The sequence below is a fragment of the Equus asinus genome, chromosome 2 (genome assembly GCF_041296235.1).
Source record: "Equus asinus isolate D_3611 breed Donkey chromosome 2, EquAss-T2T_v2, whole genome shotgun sequence".
NCBI classification, from domain to species: domain Eukaryota; kingdom Metazoa; phylum Chordata; class Mammalia; order Perissodactyla; family Equidae; genus Equus; species Equus asinus.
The window spans coordinates 95,182,207-95,203,984 of NC_091791.1; the positions used below are offsets into that span (position 1 = coordinate 95,182,207).

At 61.0% G+C, this 21,778-nt stretch overlaps 1 protein-coding gene across 11 annotated transcripts in view; it reads right to left on the reverse strand.

Moving 5' to 3' along the window:
• TSPAN14 (tetraspanin 14) overlaps window positions 1–18,741 on the reverse strand; it is a 54,838-nt gene extending 36,097 nt beyond the window's left edge. Inside the window, exons 1-2 of one of the 11 annotated variants that reach the window (XM_070493972.1) lie at window positions 3,530–3,564; window positions 2,564–2,706 (exon numbers count right to left, since the gene is read on the reverse strand). Coding sequence is in view for 1 of the 11 variants with exons in the window: in XM_044760162.2 (XP_044616097.1) it covers window positions 10,108–10,231 (124 nt within the window). In the remaining 10 variants the exon portion in view is untranslated. The other 10 variants (XR_011496788.1, XM_070493976.1, XM_044760169.2 and 7 more) reach the window with 10 other exon arrangements.
• Between the last annotated feature and the right edge of the window lie 3,037 nt (window positions 18,742–21,778).

Genomic DNA, 21,778 nt, shown 5'->3' on the forward strand with positions numbered 1-21,778 from the left:
AGGTGGTCTCCGTGTGAACCTCCCACAGCACCTGGAGCCTCCCAGAGCCTTGGCTCTTCCTCCTGCAGAGTGAGTCCCCCACATCCGGTGTGAGAGAATGGAAAATACTCGTTGGTCTCCGTCCAGGTTCCTGGCACAGAGCTCCTAACACGCTTGTAATTTCCTAACTGATAAGAAGGCTGGGGGGGGGGGTCTCTTGCTCTGACGCCGGTCTTTGACCTCTGCTCCTCACACCCTCGGGATCTCCTGGGGACGGGAGTGTCTGTGTTCTAACGAGGGGACTCTGGGTGGGTTCTTGCATGGGGGCGGGTCACCAGAAAGACCAAGCCATGATTAGAAATTGGACTTTTCAGCTGCCCCCCTCCGTCCCCCGTTCTCTCAGGAAGGGCTGAACATGCAGTGAAAAATCCCAAAAGGATGGGGTTCAGAGAGAACACGTGGAGGTGCCAGGAGAGGCGTGCACCTCCCTGACCTTGCCTTATGCACCGCTTCCATCTGGATGTGCGTCTGCAACCTTTATCACACCTTTCATAAGAAACCAGCAATCCAGTAAGTCTAACGTTTCTCTGAGTTCTGTGAGCCACTCTAGCAAATGGATCGAACCTGAGGAGTGCACCGTGGGAACCTCGGATTTCACAGCCAGGTGGTCAGCAGCACAGCTAACAGCCTGAGCTTGAGACAGGCGTTGGGGGTGGAGGGGGCAGGCAGTCTTATGGGACTGAAGCCTTAACCTGTGGAACCTGACGCATCAGGATTGAGTTAAATTGCAGGGCACCCAGCTGGTGTCTGAGCATCATTAGTTGGGTGGGGAGCTCCCCCACGTTGAGGCTGAGTTACAGAACACCCATTTATCCCACTGAAGGGGAGAGGCAGTCCCCAAGCCTCGCAGAGGGAAAGGCATCTGGGCATCTAACCACGTCGACCGCCCTCACACAGTCTGCAGGCAGCCACCTCTGATGCTCTTTCCCTCCCCCAAAGGATGATAACACACTGATACCAACTCCCACCTTCGAAACTGGGTCGCTTATCCATCTATTCTTGGCTTGCACATTTTTTCCTTGCTGTTGCTTTCTTTCCCATTCTGCCTGTCCTCATAGATTGATTCCTTTTTAAAAACTCCCTTCATCTTAACTTTTGTGCGGTTCTAGGATAAAGTAAAATGAGGTGCGTCCACTCAATGCACCATTTTTACCCAGATCTCTAGGAAGGATTCAAGACATTTTTAGTTGCCATCTTTTTACTGAGCAATGTAAAAAAAACAGCAAGTATTATGTATCACCAAATAAAAGAAGGGGCAAAAGAGACTTTGCACATGTAATTAAGGTGACTAATCAATTGACCTTAAAATAGGAAAGTGATCTGAGTGGGTCTAAGGCAAGTGCATACGCCCTTAGAAGCAGAGCCATCTCCCAGCCGAGGGCAGCCGTCAGAGAGGACGCATCTGAGCTGGTGGAGCCATGTGCAAGGATGAGAGATGCTCCAAGAGTTAAGGGGAGCCCTGGCCGACAGTCAGCAGGGGACCAGGCCCTCAGTCCTACAACAGTGAGGAGCTGAAATTCTGCCAACGACCTGAATGAGCTTGAAGTGGTTTCTTCCCCAGGGCCTGCAGACGGGCACGCAGCCTGGCCAGCACCTTGACTGGGGCCACACAGGACCCTAAGCAGGGAAGCCAGCCGAAGTGCACTGTACCCGGACACCACCAAACGGCCATCTCCTGAGCCAGAACCCCGAGACACCCCCTGGCTCCTATGCCCTCATTCCCCAGAGTCAGCCACCCACCAAGATGCAACCTTTGCACCTGGCCTTCGAGGCTCCAGGACCGACACCTGACCCGGGTCACAGGCCCAGCATAGGGAAGGGGAGCCATCTTCCCAAGGGAGCTGGGGGCCTCCTGCACACAGCAGGCCCTGGACACTCCCACCGTCCGAGAAAGGAGTCCTCAGGGCCCTTGAGAGCTGGGGACACACACAGGCCAAAGGGACAGGCGGGTCCTAGAAGTCCAGGAGGGGACAGGCGACATGGAGGGTAATAGGTCTGTGGGAGAAGGAGCCACAGTGACAGGCCAGCGCAGGCTGCCCCACTGCCCAGGGAGTCTCAAAGAGGAGAGACGTGCCTCAGCCCCAAGGCACCGCCACCCCGGGAGGAAGGAGGGCTGACACCCCGGCTCCCCACACTGCTCCCTCAGACTCGCCGTCAGTCAGAAGCGTCTATGTCCTGCTCTAACCCATTCTCCCACCCACTGCCCTGACCCAGGGTCGGCCAGAATCAGCGTGGAATCAGCCACAGTCAGGCAGCCACTCCCCAGCGCCCAGGCCTGGGACCCCTCACCACGAGAAGCACCAGAGTCCCATGGAGTAAGGGTGGGCCCTCTGGCCCTTGGTCACCAGCCCTGGGACAGCCTCCACGCGGAGGTCCAAGAAGCCCAGGCCACCAGCCCGGAGGCGCCCAGGCTCCCCGGCAGCCCCAGTTCTGAGTGCCTGGCTTCCTGTGTGAAACTCTGAACTCGGCACACAGCCTCGTGAGTTTCCACCAGCACAACCCACAACCCAAACCCGCTGCGTACCGGGAGCGCCGGGGGCCTCCTCGCCACCCCGGGAGGGGGCACGTCTGCCCGGTGCTGTCTTCAGAGGGAGGCACGGGTGTTGAAGGGAGGGGGTGCCGGGAGGCCGGCTCTGCAGGAGAAACGCCGGCGGGAACGGAGGTCACCTCGGCCAGAGATTTTCAAACTTAACTATTTTTGTTACTTTTTAAGCTACAGGAGCCTTTGCTCACAGCAGCCCTGACCCAGAAGCCAGCAGGGCGGCGGGCAGAGCGGTCGCTTGTCTTCAGTGGCTCAGGGAGGGGGCTCAGGAGGCGCACGCGGGAGAAGGACAATGGCTGACCCGGCCGCCTCCAGACTCCACAGAACATCAGACTCTCTCGGGGGGCCCTTCCAAATAACGCATGGAGACGGGTCTGCAGGACTGCGACAGGCCCAGAAACACAGTTTAAGAGCCCACAACAGGCAGTTTAAAGGGACCCCCCCCCCGCCTCAACATGGGCCAAATCTGGAACAATCTAAGTGCCAAAATAAATAACAGTAATGGGTTTTAGCTCACTGAATAAAATAAGAAGGCCTGAGTCCACTGTAACATGGATAAATAAATGGATAAACAAACAAATGGGGGAGAAGAGAAAGTTCTCTACAGCACAAGGTCAAGTGACAAACGCAGTAGTTAGTCGAATTAAATCATCGCCATTCGCAACTTCGAGAGAAACAACTGCCTGCTAAGGACCGTGGGTGGGTCCTGCCCCCATCTGCTGGACACCACAGGCTGGGACACTCACTCCAAGAGCGGACATTTACATCTCCCAGCCCTGGAGGCCGGGAGGCTGAGCAGGGCGCCCCCATGGTAGGCAAGGGCCCTCCTCCTGGTCCTCGGCTGGCACCTCTCACTGTGCCCACACATGGTGGGAGAGGTGGGGGGCTCTGCGGGGTCTTATTAGGGCGCTCATCCTAGTCACCAGGGCTCCACCCTCGTGGACTCACCTCCAAGCACCGTCGGATCAGCATTCGGATTTCAACGTACGAAATTGGGGACGCAACATTCAGACCATAACGGGTCCTAAAACTGGCTGATGTAAGTTGGAGGACAGAGCATGCTCACCTGGGCTGGAGCCTCCCCCACAAACAGCACACGGAAATTCAGGGTGAGAACAGCAGACGCCTCCGTAACCCGGGGAGCACTGCTGCCACGGCCAGAATGAGTCAAGGCCCCAGGGGCCCTCCCGGGGGTGCGGGAGGAGACCTCACTACTGTGGCATGCCCGCCAAACAGGCCCATCCTGAACCCAGTTGCAGGCGGATGGAAGCAGCCCAGAGCAAGAGAGAGTCCACAGAATCAGTGGCCATTTTCCTTTGGGGAAAAAAAAAAAGGAACGAAAACACTGGGACAACAAACAGGCCTGGGGCCCAAACAGAGGTTCAGAGAATGACTCAGCAGGCCCCAGGGAGGCCACCCCGGGGAGGCCCCGGCCCACCCTCAAGGCAGGGCAGTGACCCGCAGCTGCAAGCCCAGCTGCTCAGAAAGCTGGGCCAAAGGAGGCCTGGCACCTTCCTGGCTCCCCAGTGGCTGAGGGCGGAGCTCGGCTCGGGGGCCAGGGGCCCTGGGCATCACGTGGGCCTGTTTCTGGAGACATAGGTCGACGTGGAGCGTCCACATCCAGCAGCTGCAGCGCACAAGACGTGGTGCCTCTGGGCCCAGTTTACAGTGACATCTCCAACGGGGACAAGGCCCAGGAGGCCAGGTGCTGTCTCGTCCAGACCTCAGGAGGGGTGGATGGGGCCCTGTCCACTCAGACCCTCGACCGAAGGCCGGAGGCCAAGCGCTCCCTAGATTGGCAAGACTGAAGACAATCCACAGGGCAATCCAGCAGCAGACTCGCTCTGCAGTCCCTCGGGGTAAACGGCTTTTGTTGCAGGAGACAAACACCACAGGACCTGCGTCCACACCTGCTGCGTGCGAGCCAGGAGGCGGCCAGGGAGGCCAAGAGCTCAGAGCGAGACCCACGCCAGCTGGGGACTCAGCTCCCTCTCCAAAGACAGAGTTGGGCGGGTGCGAGAGAGCAGGAAGGGGGTACAGGAAGGAGGGGGAGGAGGGAAGCTGGTCAGGAAGCACCCACAGAGCAGACATCTACACGTGGACGCCCAACAGTCTGGAAGGGATGGCTGTGCCCGGAGCCGGGGACACGACACCGCAACCCAGCGTGGCAGCGGGCAGCAGTGTCACGCACAACGGACGCTCCAATGCGGGTTATCGACAGAGCTCTGTCCACTGGGCCCAGACACACAGCAAGCTGCCCCTGCGGGGCTGGCAAGTCAGGCTGCAGGCCGCTCCCAAACGCCGCAGATGTTCTGAGTGATAAGCGAGCAAAACACTCTGGGGAGAAATAAACTGCTCCCACAGCTGCGTCTTCAGCGGCCGTTCCGGGAGCTGCTCCAGCTAGATGCAAGATTCGACCTCGTGTCTAATGTAGACCCGAAATGTCCCCGTTGTAGGGGCTGCCTACCCGCACCTCCCTCCCCCACCACCAAGAAACTATGTAAGAGAATGCAGAGTTGCACACGTTTACTCCTTTTCCTCCCCTTCTCCATGCCTGGAAGGCACAAAGAGTGCTGCTCTAAGACACTAAAAATCTTTGTATGCAAAGTTGCAGGGTCCCATACAATACAGTGTTTTAACACAGACAACCCACCCTGCTCCAAGGACAGCCGCTCCAAGGACAGCCGGGGTGCGTTCTCTACCCTGCCAGGCGGGGCTCCCGGCCTCCTCCGAGCCACGCAAACAGCCCGGGAGGAGAGGTTCAGAGAGCGGACAAAACAAACAAACAAATAAACAGACATGCCCAGGGAGGGACGCCTGCCGGAGAAAAGTAAGTAAAAGGAAGTGCATTGAAAACATCAAGAGAAAAGCAGCACGGGGCTGGGGAGAGGCAGAGAGGAACAGCTTTTTTTTTAAATGCAAATCAATGGTGGGAAACTGCTGAAAAAGGCACAGGGGAAAGGAATCTGGAAAGTCAGGTCAGTCCCTACAGCAGTGGCCCCCCAGGGCTGCAGCCAAGCCAGGAGCTCCGTCTCCCCGAGCCAGCGCAGGGGCTCACCCAGGCCTGGGCACGAGCTCCTTCCCCGCAGGCACCTCCCCCTCCACCAGAGAGCTGGGGCGGGCAGGAATCCCAGCTAAGTCAGGAGACTTCTTCCACTACCAGAAATAAATGTATAGCTCTCCTTCTCCACCATTTATTTGAACTTTGACACATCAAAACAACTCTATACAGAACGCCTTGCTTCTGCAGAAAGCAAACAAGGTTGACAAGCTGAGTCTCATCCTGTCGTCCAGCCGGGCTGGGCGGGGCGAGCGGCGCCAGATGGCCAGGAGGCTCTGGCCGCCCAACCACAAAGGGCTCCGATTACCCCCTCGGCTCTGTGCCCCAAAGACGACCTCGCTGGTAGGCTCGGGGGAGGCGCCCGCAGCTGCCAGCCCAGGCGGCTCTCTCGGTCCCCGGGCCCACCTCCGGGACACCCCAGCGCCCAGGCTACCTGCTGTGAACGCACGCCCAGTGGGCTGCCAGACTCGTAGAAGTCAACGACTCTAAGAAGGGCCAGAGGGCAAGACTGCACAACCACAACACAGGGGGAGGAGGGGGAGGAAGGGGAGGGGAGGGGAGGGGGGGGAGGGGGGAAGGGGGGAAGGGAGGGGAGGGGAGGGGAGGGATGGGGCGGGGCGGGGCTTCTCCAACTTGAAAGTCCTGCACATCACCTGGGAATCCCGTTAAATGCAGGCTGATTCAGCAAGTGTGGGTAAGACCCCCCCCACACCGAGAGTCTGCATCTTAACAAGCTCCCGGTGAGGCCAGTGAGGATGTAAGATGCCCAGACACAACAGATGCAACAACACTGAGGGAAGAAACGACCACGAAGGCAAGTCACGGGAGGAATGCCCATCTTCACTGCGTGTCCGTTTCCAGGGACATGAGCTGCTCTCGTAGAGGAACGCCTTAATTCTGGCATCTGTTGGGTATTTTACTGCATCCCCCTGCATCCTCACAGGTTATTTTTATTCCCATCTCACAGCTGGGAAGCTGGTTTCCCTGCCCCTGGGGTATCGTCCAGGCCTCGGGTGACGCATGCACGGCAGCAGCACAGCCTAGGAGTGGCACGGAGGCTGATCCCGGAGGCCGACAATAGGAGGAAAGCCCCTGGCACGGGAGGCCCAGGGCAGAGGCTGGCAGGGAAAGGCAGATAACGACCCAAAAGGGATGCCACCGAACAGATGGTTTTGCCCCCTGGAATCACAACAAAATAGAGACCAAATGTAAACCCAGGCCCCAGAGGAGGAAAGGCGACAGGCAGGCACAGCGGCTCCAGGCACCCCTTTGTTTTTACTTAGCCTGGCCTCACCCTGGGAGAGAGCTTTCCTCTCCTTGCCGCAGACTCAATTTCACCCGAGAAGGAAGGCGTCAGATCCAAGAGAAGGGGGCACGGCCCTGAGCACCACAGAGTGCGTCCACGTTGGCGTCGGGTGGCGGGTGTCCAGGGGCAACCAGACATTGTGCAGGCGACCACTGCCACCAAGGCCTCAAGGGCCTGAGGGAGACCTGCCCCAAGGAGAGACCCCGTTAGTCCCATCTTGTCACATTCCTTCCAAAAGGTGTTCTGAGTTGGCAACAGAGGTCCAGGGCAGGGACCGACCAGTGAGGCGTCAGCATCGCAGGACTCAGTCACAGCTGAGAACGTTCCAGAGTCCACCTGAGCGACCCGCCATCGCAGAGACCCCGCCCACGGAAGTGAAGCGCCAGGGCTGCCTCCCCAGCCAGCCTGGAGCACGGAGCGCCTCCATCGCGCCCCTTCCCAACCTCAAGGCCCGGCGGTGCCACAAGCAGCACCCGTGTCAGCGCACCTGCCCGGGAACTCAGCTCTCTGAGTTCCCCACAATGTGCACTGGAACAGGGACACTCACGGGCGGCCCTGTCAGGGGACTGGCCTCCTCATCAGTGACTCGGCTGATGAGTCAGTAAGACGGACGGAGTTTTAAAGGGTGAAAGAAAACACTAAATGCAAAAACAGTAGTGAGCACTCGGGGAGTCCTCACACGCACGACTCGATGTCAAAGGCAGGGGCCAGGGGCAGAGCCGCACCTCCAGGCAGAGGCCAGGGAGCGGCCTCACGGGGTGACACCAGACCCCAGGAAGCTCATTTTGCCCCAAAACTGGGGGAGAAGCGAGGCATTGAGACGTCAAGGGGCGGGAGACGGAGAACAATCCCCACAACCACAGGCTGAAAGCAGCAGCTGCCGTTTGTGCCCACCCACTGCCGCCCACTCAGAGCCCTGTGCACCCGGCGATGGGGAAGGACCGGCCGGACAGCGGTCGCTCTCGGCGGAGGGGCCACTAGTGGCCGGGGGCCAGCACTCCAGAGGCGCCCGGAGCACACTCTCCCCTCCCCACTCCTCTCCACTCCCTCGGGGGCCACACACAGGTGAGACCTCTCATTCCCACTGTACAAGTCACCATTGTTATGATCCCATAAGAGGGTGACACCCTCTCCAACAGAGAGAAATAGCACCGCTGGGGAGATGGGGGACTGGGGGTGCAGAGGGCTGGGGGTACAAGGGGAGCTGGAGGCTCAGCGGGGGTACTAGGGGTACAGTGAGGGGGCTGGGGGTGCAGCCCGGGATGGGGGGCTCAGCAAGGGGGAGGCTGGGGGCACAGCATGGGCGGGGCTGGGGCTCAGCAGAGGGTCTGGGGGCACAGCGCGGGGCTGGGGTACAGTGGGGGCCCACAGGCCTTGGGCTCAGTGGGAAGCCTCCTGCCGTAGGGCTCCACTGGTGCCGCCCGAGATGCAGCAGCCCAAGATACAGCAGCCAGGGTGCAGAACAAAGGAGCGGCAGCAGCTCGGGCAGCGGGGGAGGCACAGGCTGCCGCCAGCAAGCAGGCTTTTCTGCAGCTGAGCGCTGGAGTGAGGACAGGGCACGCTGGGCCGAGCACGCAGGCACAAAGGACAGGGGGCCTGCAGGACAGCCACCCAGGCACGTGCCTGGCCCCCACCCAAGGGTGCAGCTGGGCGGAGGGCGCAGGCAGACCCGCTCCAGAGGCGGCTGGCAGGTGGCTGACAAGAAAAGCGCCGGGCCCAGCTGCTCAGAACTCCTACCCAGGGGCTTCCAGGCACAGCAATGGACTTGAGAGGAGAGGGGGAATCTTCACAGAGGTGCCCACAAGGGCACGCCCCTTGTGACCTCCAGGGATGGGGACCCAGGCTTGGCAGCTCACTCAGCACCAGAGAACACAGAGGCCCTGGAATGGCCGAGGTCGGTGCACCAAAGGGCCTCTATCAAGCACAATGGGCTCCCGCTGCCCGCAACAATGGAGCACTGGCCACCCCCGCTGGCTCCTCTCCCCTCAGGAAAGGCCACAAAGGGAGGCAGCAGGAAACCAGGGCAGAGCCCATGAATGGCTCCACTGTCAGCTCAGGCCCCACCTCCTCAGCCCCACAGGTCAGCCCGCCCTGCCACCCTCCGGCCACAATGGCGACCTCTGTGCTGGGGCCCAGCCCACACAGCAGAGCCTGGGAGGCTCAGGGCTCATGGGGCAACTGGAGCTGCAGGGGCCACAGAGGTGGGGCCGGCATAGGACTCACACCGGCCAGCTCAGGGCCACACCTGCCACCTTGCCATTTAGAGGCTATGTGCCAGCCAGCCTTAACATCTCCTGCCTCCTTCCACGGAGGGGAGGGTCAGGGTCATCTCAGAGGCACAAGGGGGCCACAGGATGGAAAACAGCCAGGACTCCAGGGAGGATCCCCAGAGAAGGCTCCAACATGCACCCTCCCTCCCCCACCATCCCAGGAAGGAAGACTCATGCGAGCTCAGGCCCTGCAAATGCTCTCAAAGGAGGCCCCCTGCTCACGGCCCATCTATTATTTACACCAGGTGCCGGCTACACAGGCTTTTAAAATCACAGGGCAGCAGTGGGGGCCCCAAGCAGCCTGGGGCAGCATGGGCTGACGGGGGCTGCAGAGCAGCAGCAGATGGGGACATCCCGGGCAAGCGACGGTCTAATGAGGCCGGGATGGGGGCCAGACCCTCACACCAACCCCTGGAGCCAAGGGAGAACTTGCTCTTCTAGAAGCTGATGCCCAGCCTCCACCTCCCACCCTGCCAAGTGCTGCAAAGCCCTGGGCAGCTGAAACCCACAAATGGGAAGCCCTTCCCCTCCCCAGATCCCATCTGGCTCGGGTGACCCTTCACAATCCTGTATCACTCTTGGGGGTGCACAGACCTCAGGGCCCACGGGACACAGCCAAGGCCACAAACAACAGGTGCCACCAAGACGGCACCCAGCTCCCCGACCGCAGCCCCTGCAGCCTCCCCACTGCATCCCCTCCAGTTCTAGTACCCGCCACCTGGACTCCTGCAGAGCCGTCTCCACCACAGACCAGCGCCCTGTGCACGGCACTCTGCAGTCTGGCTCGCAGAAACAAATACTAAAAGAAACTCGGTGTCCATCGACAGGGGCCGAAGTGAACGGGCTCACCACACAGAAGCACGGGGCCCTACTGAAAGGACGGCCTCACCGTGTGTGCTGGGATGGAGCAGCCCCCAGACGAACTTCAGAGCAGAGCAGTCAGAGCAGAACGGCGTCACGGTGCACCAGCGGGACAAAGAGGAGCGCGAGCTGCTCCGCTGGGCGCCCAGCATCTGCGACGGGGCCTCAGGGGAGCTGAGCTGCAGGGTCGGGAGGGCCGTGCTGACTTCCACTGTGCATCCTTATGTGCTTTTCACCATGGATGCATGTTCTTTAAATAAAGTTAAACCTAAAATGACATTTGAAATCCCTGAAGTTTGTAGCTGGAGGCACAGGAATTTTACCTCTACGTCTCTACTGGCAGTTTGTGGCAGAGGAAGGAGCAGCGGGAAGGAGGGGAGAGACAATGGAGGAGGAGGGAGTGCCGGCCTCTGGAATACAGTGAGACTCAGGGACTCAGAGGGCTTCCTGCTCACAGCTCCTCCCCATATCCCACAGCAGGAAGTTCCCAGGAAGATCAGAGCACATTCTGACAAAGGCACAGGCAAACGGGGACCACCTGCAGCCAGGCCACTCGGGAGACTGCGGACCCCCAGGTGCCCCCCCGTGGTGGCGGGAGGGGACTGAACACAGGCATCCAGGCATTGGCAGGGACCCTTCCTGGGGCCTCCCAGTCACCAGCGAGGCACAGGTCCTCAAGGCAGGAAGCCATCCCAATTCTAGCAGCTAAAGAAAGCTATTTCAACAGATTTCTAGGCCTGGCCGGACTCCAAGAACAGGCTAAAAACAGTTTCTCCAAAACCCCAATTCCTTAACCACTAAACTCCACGTGCCTTTCAGGAAATGGAAGCAGCAAAGTGGAGCTATAAGATGGGTGTGTGCTTACTCCTCATAAAGGACCCACGTTGTCTAAAAGCTCCCTGTAACTGATGTGACAATAAATACCCTGCATATCTCCTCCCAGTGACCCTCCCCCTAAGGAGCAGAGTAACCATCCCAGTCCTCCTGCTGAGGAACAGGACACAGGCCCCTGAGAGCCTTGATGGCCCCACCACTTGGGGGGCACGGAGCGGTTCAGGAACCGAGCTCTTCCCACCCAGCAGAAGCCCCCACCCCGTGCCCGGCGGCCACCCCAGCACAGAGATGCCCCGGTGCCCTCAAGCCCATATGCCCAGGCCACAGAGAAGGAAGGCTGGAGAGAGGGAGGGTACAGGCTTGGCTCCTCTATCCTGGATGATGCTTCCGGATGACTGCTCGATACCTTAAGGAACACACATGGGACCTCACAACAAGCAGGACCCTGCCGGCACTTGGGGCCTCACCCCTCAGCTGCTGGGAACAAGTTCCTGCCCCTCAGTGGGCCACTCTCGCCCAGAATCCTACTACCCTGTGTCTGTCTGTCTGTCTTCCCACAGAGCCGCTTCAGGACGACCCTGACCCACAGGGGCCCTGCGCCTGGGCCATGCCACCCCTCCTCCGGACCCCTCAGGAATGCGTGCCCCCCCCCACACCGCCTCTTCTGAGACACGCCCGGCAGAACGGATCTGTGCTCACACCACCACTTCTATCTCACAGGAAGCAGCTGGGGTGACAGGAGACAATGACTGTGGCAGGCAGGACGGCCACACAGCCGGGTTCTGTCGCCACCACTGTTCCCTGCAGGGGTGGAAGCGGGCTGTGGGGCTCTCGGGAAGGGGGGAGGGCCCCCAATCACACCCAGCAGGCTCTCGTCACACACCGTTCCCTCTCACAATAGCAGGTGGCCTGGTTCGTAAAAAGTTGGCTGCTGAAACCACAGCAGCCCCAAGAGGAGGAGACACACCAAACAGGGTCACTCATGCAGGGTCTGAGCAAGGAGAGAGGAGGGGCCATGAGAACACGGAGGAGCCCCATGCATGGAGGGGGAAGAACAAGGCTGGCTGGATGCAGCCGCCAAGGCCCTGGGCAGGAAGGAAGCCGGGGGTCCCCCAGGAGTGCGCCAGGGGCGGAGAGCTCCCAGAGCACCTCCCTCCACCAGCTCAGGTGAACTGGGCAATCCAGTCCCTGAGCCGGAAGATGGGGAGATCCACAAAGTCGTCAGACCGGTTTGCCTAGGATGGGGAGAGCAGAGAAGACAAGGTACAGAGGCCAAGGAAAGAGGGTCAGGCATTGGGAGGGGCTGTGGTCTGGCACCCCAGCCAGCATTGGTAAGCTGCAGGGAATGGAGTGGAGGCCAGGCTACTTCCTGGGTGCAGAGGGGCAGTCCAGCCAGCTGAGAGAGAAGGCGCAAAGGGACAGGAGCCAAGAGATGCTGAAAGGGTCTAGGGCTTCTGGAAACAAGGGCGTGACACCACTCATGAGAAAGAAGAGTGAGTGGAGACAGCTCAGGCCAAGAACCAGGTCAAGACAACAGCTGGCCTGGGGTCCTGACAAAATGGCACTGCTCCACCCAGCTCGGCCAGGCCCTGATGCAGAGCCTGACCTTGGTTCCTTCTCTGACCTTGCAGAGTTCGGTTTTAGCAGGAATCCTGCCAAATCAGTTTAGCCGGGATCCACCCCCCATAGCTGAGCAAATTCCTCACCCTCCAGTGGAATACCCCCAGGTAATCTCTGACCACCTCAGCGCGCCTTCAACAACAATCCTCTGAGGCTAGTGGGAAAGATCCACCCCACCCTCTTGGAAATCTTCCATCCACCAACGGCCCCACCTCTGTTCCTGGGCTATAAACCCCTACCTTTCCTTGTTGTCTCGGGATTGAGCCCACTCTCCCCTCAACAGCAAAACCCCCTGTAGCAGCCCTTACCCGTCTGACAGCCCTGAATAAAGCCTGCCTTACTGTTTCAACAGGCGTCAGGATCATTATTCCTTTAACAATGCAGACCCCACGTGTCCCTGGACCCCTCACCCAGAGAGGGAGAACCACCTGGACTGGGGCTGGAGCTGGCCTCCCCCACGGAGCCCCAGGAACAGACCCCGTCTGCCTGGCCCAGGGGCGAAGGGTGAAACCAGACAGCCAACCCACAGGCACGAGGGAGGTCACCTGGAGAGGAAACAGGGTCTCTCACAGCACTAGTCACTCCGTGGACACCTGGAGCCTGTCCCCGGAGTGGCTGGTGGGCAGCCAGGGGGCACAGAAGAAGGAGGTCTGGGCACAGTTGGGCGGGCACCCCAGATGGGGGCCCTAACACTCCTGCTGCTGAAAGGCCCACCACAGCCTGAACTGCTGCTGCGGGTGTGGGGCCCACTCGCCCTCCAGGAAGTCCAAACCTGAAGCTGAGGCAGACGTATTCCTCAAGCCCAGATCTCACGCACCCAGGGGGCGGCCAATGCTCTAAGTGCCAGAGCCCGCCTTGGGACGGTGCTTCCTGGGAGCGGGTGCAGCCCCTGCCCTCCCTGCTCAGACCACGGGGCGTAGGAGGCATAGAAGAAAGAGATTCAGGGGACACCCACTAACTCCAGCTGCCGGGAGGGCCCCTCTCCGGGCATCAGAACTAGGAACAGCTCCAACCTCCTTTTCTAAGGTTCCGTCCGGGGTCCTACAGAGGAGAGCAGCATGGGCCCCCACAGCTGAGACACAGTCAGGGAAAACCCAGGGAGGGGCACACCACCCCCCCCAGCCGCTGGTCCCGGCCCTCCTCGAATCTCACCCTGCAGGAAGGCCAGCTCCAGCCCCCCAGTTCCCAGGAGCAGGGTCTGAGGCAGCTCCAGGAGCTCGCCTCTCAGCTGGGGTCCAGAGGCCACTCAGAGCCAGTCGCCACGGCTCCCCGCCACCCGCACAGGCAGGAGGCACCAGGAGACACGACTGTGCCTCCAGCCCTCGCGAGGGCAGATCCCAGGCTCCAAGCCTTCTCCCTGGCTGCTTAGAGAGAGGAGGGACAGACCTCTAAAAGTGGGCAGTTGTAACTCCAGCCTGCCTAGGCCCCCTTCAGCCCCCACAGCCAGGTCTCCTGCCTGCAAGGGAAAAGCCATGGCACAGCACGGGTGGCCCAGCCCTGCCAAGCCTGGGGTGGTGGGGAGGAAGTGGGCTCCAGAATCAGCTGCTGGCGGCCCCTGGGCTGAGGGCTGTCACGGGACGTGGGACGGCAGCCCCAAATCAGCCCCACATCAGCATCAGGCCTGACTCGGGCTCAGGTGCTGCTTCTCAGACCTGAAGTGTGGACTGAGGCTCGCGGGACTGCGGGAGAGACAAGAAGGGCAGCTCCTCCCACTCCACAGACGAGAAGACCAAGGCTGGGAGGAGAAAATCACGGACCGTCTAGGTCGCTCAGCTGCAAAGTAGACACGACTCAAAAGCTGGCCCCACACTGTCCCCTCCACCAGCTGGACGGCGATGCTCCTCTTCGTAGCCCCTTGGCAGAGGACCGGACACCCCCGAGGGCCAGGCCCTGTGCTGGTCCAACACGGCCACTTGCCCTCATCTGAATCAACCAACACGCTGCCGACAGAAAACGGAGAAGAGATACTGCGAATGCCCACACTGACCCACTCAGAGGGGACGCTGCCACAACGGGGGCCCAGGCAGACCGGGCACGCAGGCCTCGACCAGGCCAAGGGCTCCCACAGCACTGGTCTACGCGGTCCCCTGGGGACTTGGATCACCAGCCGAGAGTGGGACCGCCATGGTAGACCACCGGCACATCTCCGTCTACTCCAGATGGGGAAGCAGAGACCCTGAAAAAGGAGGGAACGTGACCAAGAAAGTGAGTTAACCACAACACAGAAGAATGTGAGGTCCCACCACCTCCACCTGGAACTCACCCAGACCAAGCCGGTGCTGGTCAGACAGAAGCACAAAAGGCAGGCCCACAGCGTGGCCCGAGGGGGAAGGCAATTAACAAAGCGGTGCTCCCCCACCTCCTGCAGACCAGAGAACCAGCCAAGCCCCACACTCGAGCCCGCTCTCATAGGGTGCCATCCTGGAGGAACCTCACCACCCACCCCGTCCACACTCCTGGGCCTGCAAGCTCAGCCCGAGTCCCAGAAACGGAAGGGGAAGGGCGAGGCCCACAGGGGTGCCCCTCCCTGCTCCTGGCTGCCCCTACGACCCACAGCCAGATAGAGCATATAGAGCACGGGACGTCCAGGGCTGAGTGCCGGGCAGTGAAGGGAGCAGGGGTCTGCTCCATCCCCATGGACATGAACGTCTTTCCTTAAGTGCCACCAGGACCCAGCAGCAGGAAACAGGGATGGCCGTCCCAGCTCATAGCCCCCAGCACGGAGCTGAACACATGCTTAGTAAGAATCCCTGATCCGTGACTCACCGCTAGTCCTGAGCCACAAACAAACGAATGAACAAATGAAGGAGCCCAAGACCCCAGGAACTCAAGGAGCTTCCCCGGGACCAGAGGAGCAGTAGCCGGGCTCTCTCTGCCCTCACACGCCTTCTTGTCCACCGTCCCTCTGCCCCTCAGACGACATCGCAATTCACCTGTGACTTAAGCAGCGTTTCTCTAACTTATGACCAATGGGACCTTGGGAAGAAGTCACAGGGATGGCACCGAGGTGGCGTGGGGGGGGGGGGGCGTGAGTAACGTGCACCGGACACTTCCAACTCTCTCCCCACCCCCGAAGGTAAGTCTGGCCACAGGACGGCTCTGCCCAGCGAAACGCCACTTCTGGGCGGCCGCCGTGAGTGCCCAGGTGGGACCCGTCACACTCTCTGTCCCTCTGTCCAGGGGCAGGAACGTCCCAATCAATGAGCACGGGTCCCACGGTGAGACACGAAGTGGATATGTGACGGGTGTGGTGTGACATGAACCCGCGTTGCTGTCGGCCTGAGACTTGGGGAGCGTGCCCGCAGCAAGCAATGCTCCCAGACAGACAGGCGTGACTCATTCCCGTCTCCTCCGCCCCGGCAGTGTGGTCTCCCATCCAGCCTCGGGGAGACAAAAGCTCATCCCCAGGCAGCCGGCCGGGGTTCAGGGCACCTCCCTGACCCGCGGTCAGAAGCAGGGCTGCAAGGGCACCTGCATGAAGGGCTTTCGGGTCCCGCTGTGGGCCCGGCTGCCGGGTGTACTGACCGACTTTAACACAAAGGCCGTGTTTAACCAGAGAGGAAACCCGCTCACTCTGAGACCTTAGGAAGTCGCCCTGTGGCCTCCCAGGGCCGCAGTTCCTCATCTGCAAGATGCAATGTTAGCATTCTCCTGCGCACCCTGCGGTTTCAAGGGTCAAATGAGTCAATCCAAGTGACACTTCTGGGATAGCGCTGGGTCCCAGTCTCCGGGAACTCACCAGGATGACACTCAAGCCTCCCACAGAACTGCTGTGCGCATCTCCGCAACCTCCACAGGCTCAGACCCAGCAGAGCTTCCCAGCACTGGCGTAAGGGCGCCCTGTGGGCACGGCCAGCCCGAATTCTACCCTGGCTGACGTTAACTGAGCAACAAGTCAAAACCCCACACGCATAGTAGCCCTGAGCGAGGCCTCAGGAAATGCCTCCAGAACCAGGGCTTCCCGAATGCCCTGCTCCGGACTCCGCACCACCAGGACCTGCAAGGCAGGCCTCTCCACCCACGCGGCCCGAGCTTTGTCCTCCCAGTCCCAAACACGGAAGGGAGGCACCCTCACCTGTCCTGGAGGTTCACCCCCCCCAGCTGGTGGAGGAGGAGACACCCTGGGAGGCCAACCCTCCGAGGCCTCCTCCTCCCCTCGCCCTCTCCTCCCAGGGGCACGCACAACCTCGTGGAGCAGCCATGGGCTGGGGCTCCTGTTTGCTAAGCTGAGACCCAGCTCAGACCCACGAGCACCTACTCCACGTCCAGGCTGGCCTCCAAGACCACTCAGCTCAGAGCCGGTCAGGGAGCTGTGAGCCTGGAGCAACACTGGCATGCCACCGGCACCCCACCAGCTCCCCAGCACGCTGTGTTAAATGAAACGAACATCCCATTTTGTGGTCCAAGCAGTGGAGTTCAGAAATGTGGGGATGAAGAGATCAAGAAATTCTCCAACGGAACGTGGGGTGCAACAGACAGAAGAGAAAGCAATGACGGGAGGGGAAATCCCTCTGGTGGCCCAGGCTTCCAATCCTGACCCCAGTCAGGAAGGATGCTCAGGATGGGACAAAGCTTGGAGGCAGCTGAGAGAGGAGCTATAAGAGCATGTAAGGCCAAGACACGTATGGGCTTCATTCTGGGGGGACCAGGAACAAGAGAATCCATAGGAGGAAAGGCACCCGCCAACCACGGAGCTGGCCAAAGCCAGTGGGGACACAGGGGTGGTGGGGGTGCTCTGACGGCCTGGGCACCAGGTCTCCCTTCCTAAACAGGGAAGGGTGGCCTGAGCACTCAGCAGGCACCAACTTTTCCTGCTGTGAGGTCAAGGGTTAGGGAGAAGGCTACTTGTGAGGATCGGGCAGGCAGCTCCCCGCACTCCTATCGGCCCAAGGGCAACCCCCATCTCAGAAGGGAAGAAGACCCCCAGAGAGCAGACCACTCGGGAGGGCACAGCTGTACAGGCTCCAGTGCAACGCCCTGCACGCACGGACACCGCCGCACCCACCGCGCTGCAGTCGCCGGGCCAGGACCCGGCCCGCGACCCTCCCCACCCCAGCACGGACCGCTTCTAGCCCTGCGACCCGTGTCCCAGCGCCGCCGGGACCAAAGGTCCTACACACACCCCACACACACACACACACACCCTACCCCCTCGGATCCCTACCCTGCCCCGGCAGGACCAGCAGCCCGGACAAGACCGCTCCGCAGCCCCAGTTAGGTCCAGAGTCAGGCTCGGCTCCCCAGCTCAACCCCAAGCGCGCGACACGGGGAAGCTGGGTCACCACCGACTCCAACTCGGGCCGCCCCGCTGAGCGCACCTCCAGCGGGCGGGGCCGGGAAGTGACGGCCCTCCGGAACGCGGCACCCTCCACCCCGGCGCGAGCCGCGACGGCCGAGGTGCCGCGCTGGAGCCGAAAGGGCGCCCACCGCGGGGTTGCAGCCGGGGACAGGCAGCAGCACCCAGCCCGCGGCCGTCCGGCCCCTCCCCCGCGCACCCCACCCCCGCTCGGCCGAGCAGCCGTCCGGGGACGCGAGCAGGGCGCGGGCGACGGTACCCCGAGCACCCGCCGGTCCCCCGCAGCGGCGCCCCCGCCCGGGCCCGCCTGCCGCTCTGGGTCAGCGTCCAGGCCTCCCGGCCCGCAGCGATCGCGCAGACAAAGCCGCACCGCCCCCCGCACGCGCCGGAGCCCAGGAGCAGAGCCGGACGGGGGAGCGGGCCTCGTCCCCGGGAGACGCTCAGGGGGCAGCTTCAGACAATACGGGGCCGGGCCCGGCGGCCCGCGGGCTCCGCGCTCACTCACCGGGCGCGGCGACGGCGGCCCGGCTCGGCCGACGAAGTTGGAGCAAGTTGGGCGGCGCGGCGCGGGAGGCGCCACTCCGGCCGTCCGAGCGCGGGGCGGGGCGGGGCGGGGCCGGGGCGCGGGGAGCAGCCGCCGAGGGACGGGCGCCACTTCCCTGCGCCGCGCGGTGCGGCCCGCCCCCCGCGCACGGCCCGCCCCGGCTCGCCCCGCCCCCAACGCGCCGGCCCACCCCCGCCCGCAAACCCGCCACTCCCCCACCCTCCGTCCCCCGGTTCGCCCCGCCCCAGCCCCCCCCCGCGCGCCTGGCACCCCCTCCGCGAGCCCCTAACCCACTGGCTCGCCCTGTCCCCCGCGCGCCGGGTCCGCCTTCCGCGCGCTCCCAACTCCACGGCTCGCCCCGCGCCCCCCCCCCCCAAACCCGACTCCGGGCCCGCCCCCCGCTCCGGGCCCGCCCCGGCTCGCCCCGCCCCCACGCGCCCCCAACCCCAGCTCACGGCCCGCCCCCCCGCGCACCGCCACTCCCAACCCCCATCCCCCATCTCGCCCCGCCCCTGCTGCGCGCCAGGCCCGCCCTCTGCGCACCCCTCCACCGCCACCCTCCATCCCCGGCTCGCCCCGCCCTCCGCTGCTCCGCGCGCCCTGGTCCCCGCCCGCCCCTTTGTCCCGCTTCGGGCGGGGCCGGAGGCGGGGCCGCCCTGTCCCCGCGGGTGCGTGGCGCAGGCCCAGCCTGGCGCAGGCCCAGCTTGGCCCCGGCGGAGCGCTGGTGGCTGTCGGGCGCTCGGTGGAGGGCGCTGTGCGGACGCCGGCCTCGCTTCTGATCCGCCGGTCCCGAGCCAGAAGCGCGATTGTAGGGGCCGAGGAGAGGCGATACCCCAGGGGCACGGGGTGACCGGGTAGAGGGGGGCGCCGGGTTAGGAAAGATGGCTGTATTGCAAAGAGAAGGTGTTCGTGCCGGCCCTGGATGCTGGGGTGGGGAGAGGCTTCAAGAAAAGGGTAGAAATTAACATTTTCATATTTCTCTGCAAACCGGGCGGTAAGGACTCGCTCCTTCCAGCCTTGGTGCTAAAAATACCGAGCCTTCTTTGGACCGCCTGCTGAGATTGGTGCCTCACCTTCTTCCCAAGGAGATGGCTAGGAGGATTCTTGAGAGGACGGGAGGAGGGACGGTGGAGGGGTGTTTGCGCCCCCCCCCGGCTGGGTCTGGCGTTGGAACGGCCGACCTGTGTGGTCTCGGCCCGCCTGTCTGCAAAGCGAGGCGCAGGCAGCGCCCGATTCTTAAACCTTATTCGGTGGAGGGGGTCTAGGTGGTCTGCGATGCCGGGCAGCAGGAAACGCGGGACTGCTAGAACTGGGTTAGGAGGCTAGTTGCACCAGATGCCAGTAAACGCAGCCAATGGGTTACGTCCAATGTAGGGAGGAGATCTTGAAAAGGACACTGTTTTTTTTATTAAGGGGGATGCAGCCTGAATGTGATGCCCCAGACAGCTCAGGGACCTCCGTGGGGCACCTGTCTGTCCAGTCCCCGTTCCGCAGACAGTGAGTGCTTGATTGAGTGCCTGATCTGGGCCAGGCCCTGTTTTCATGTAAATGAGTAAGCGAGACAGCTGAGGACCCTTGCTTGGTAAAGCTTATTGTTAGCGAGAAGACAGATAATTGCGAGTTGAAGTGACCACTGGGACTGACCCAGGGGCTGTGATAGGGAATAAGGGCTGGGAAGGTGTCTCTGAGGAGCTGATGTTCAAATTGAAGTCAAAACAATGAGGAGAGCGCCTTGGGAAAAGCCCTGCGGAGACATCCATGTCGAGAGCAGTATGTGCCAAGGCCAGGAAAACGGTACTCCAGATGTCAAGATGCTGAGACAGAACCAGTGTGTCTGGAGAAGCAGCCTGGGAAAGAGAACCAGGATGAAGGGCGGAGGTGGGCAGGGGCCAGGGCGTGCACGGCTGCGTCTAGGAATGGAAACTTCTTATTAAACCATTGAAGGGTTTTATGCAGAAGACTAACATGTTCTGATTTTCTGCTGTGTGAAGAATAAATTGGGTGGGTGGCGGGCAAAAAGAAAAGCAACGAGACAAGTAGACTGTTGTGGCCGCCCAGGCCAAAGATAACCGCAATTTGACCAAATTGGTGGCCAAGCTGAGATGAAGACTTGAGAGATGCTATTTTCGACATGGACTTGTAAGGACACATGGATAGGATGGATGCAGGGGGAGGAAATGGAGAAACCACAGATAACTTTCAAGTTTCTGGCTGGAGTAAGAGGGTGGACAATGCCTCGTTTCTTGGATGGGGAGCCTGGAGGAAAGGGGCTCCAGCTCAGGGAGGAACATCGAGAGTTCTGATTTGGCCATATTGAGTTTGAGATGCCCGTCAGAGATCCTATTCGATTGTCCAGCCACCAGGAGCTGAGAAGAGAGGCCTGGACTGGAGGTGGGGCCTTGGGACGCATCATCTTACAGATAGTAAAGGCCATGAGATCTGAGCAACTCGCCTAGGGTGAGGAGGTAGACACAGAAGAGGAGAGGGCTCAAGAGGGACCCAGAAGAGGCGGGCAGGAGCCAGAGCAGGAAAGAAGACTGAGAAAGAGAGGCTGGGGAGGAAAGGGGAGAGCGCTGTATCCTGAACACTGGGGAAGGAACGTGCTTCCAGAAAGGAGTGGTCCGCTGTGTCATGTGCTACTTAGAGGTCAAGTAGAACAAGGAGGGAAGGACCCACTGACTCTGGCAACATGGAAGTCATCAGCTGACATGGTACGGACAGTGTCGCTGGAGTAGTGGCATGGCAGCCAGGCCATGGCAGAGCTCTCGTGTGTGGACAGTGTGTCTGACAGGGACCGGAGAACTGGGAGGGGTCTAGAAAGAATCACAGGAAGGTTGGCAGAGATGGCTAGGTGACCCTAACAGCCATTCTTCCCCTTTTCTTTCATCATCAAATTCCAATTCTAGCTGGCCCCGCGGCTTTCCCGAACGAAAGCAAGTTTCTCAGACGCCCTCGCAGCTAGGCACAGAAATACGCCTCGTTCCAGCCAACAGGAGGTAAGTGGAGGTGCCCACGTGCAGCTTCTGAGAAGCAGCTTCAAAGGGAAACGGTGTGCTCCCCTCGGCTGTCGCTCTTTCCCGCCCACTGTTACGTGTAAATAGGCAGCTGACGCTCCAGCAGCCATATTAGAGTTGGAAGTGGAGGCCACATGTTGAGGATGTTAGCGGAACGAGTTAGAATAAATCTGGGCTCCTAAAATTTGAGGAGCCACCATTCCTGCCCCCAGCTGCCCACCTCTTGACTTTCTATATGAGAGAAGGAAAGAAATTTCTTTCTTGTTTAATGCTCTGTTTCTCGCATGTCTGATTTTAACTTTTTTTAGAACACAGAGGGTTTTGTGAAAATATGCAAGTTCCTAGAGCAGATTTGCAGTGACAGGAGTGACCCAGGAGAGAAGGCAGGGGC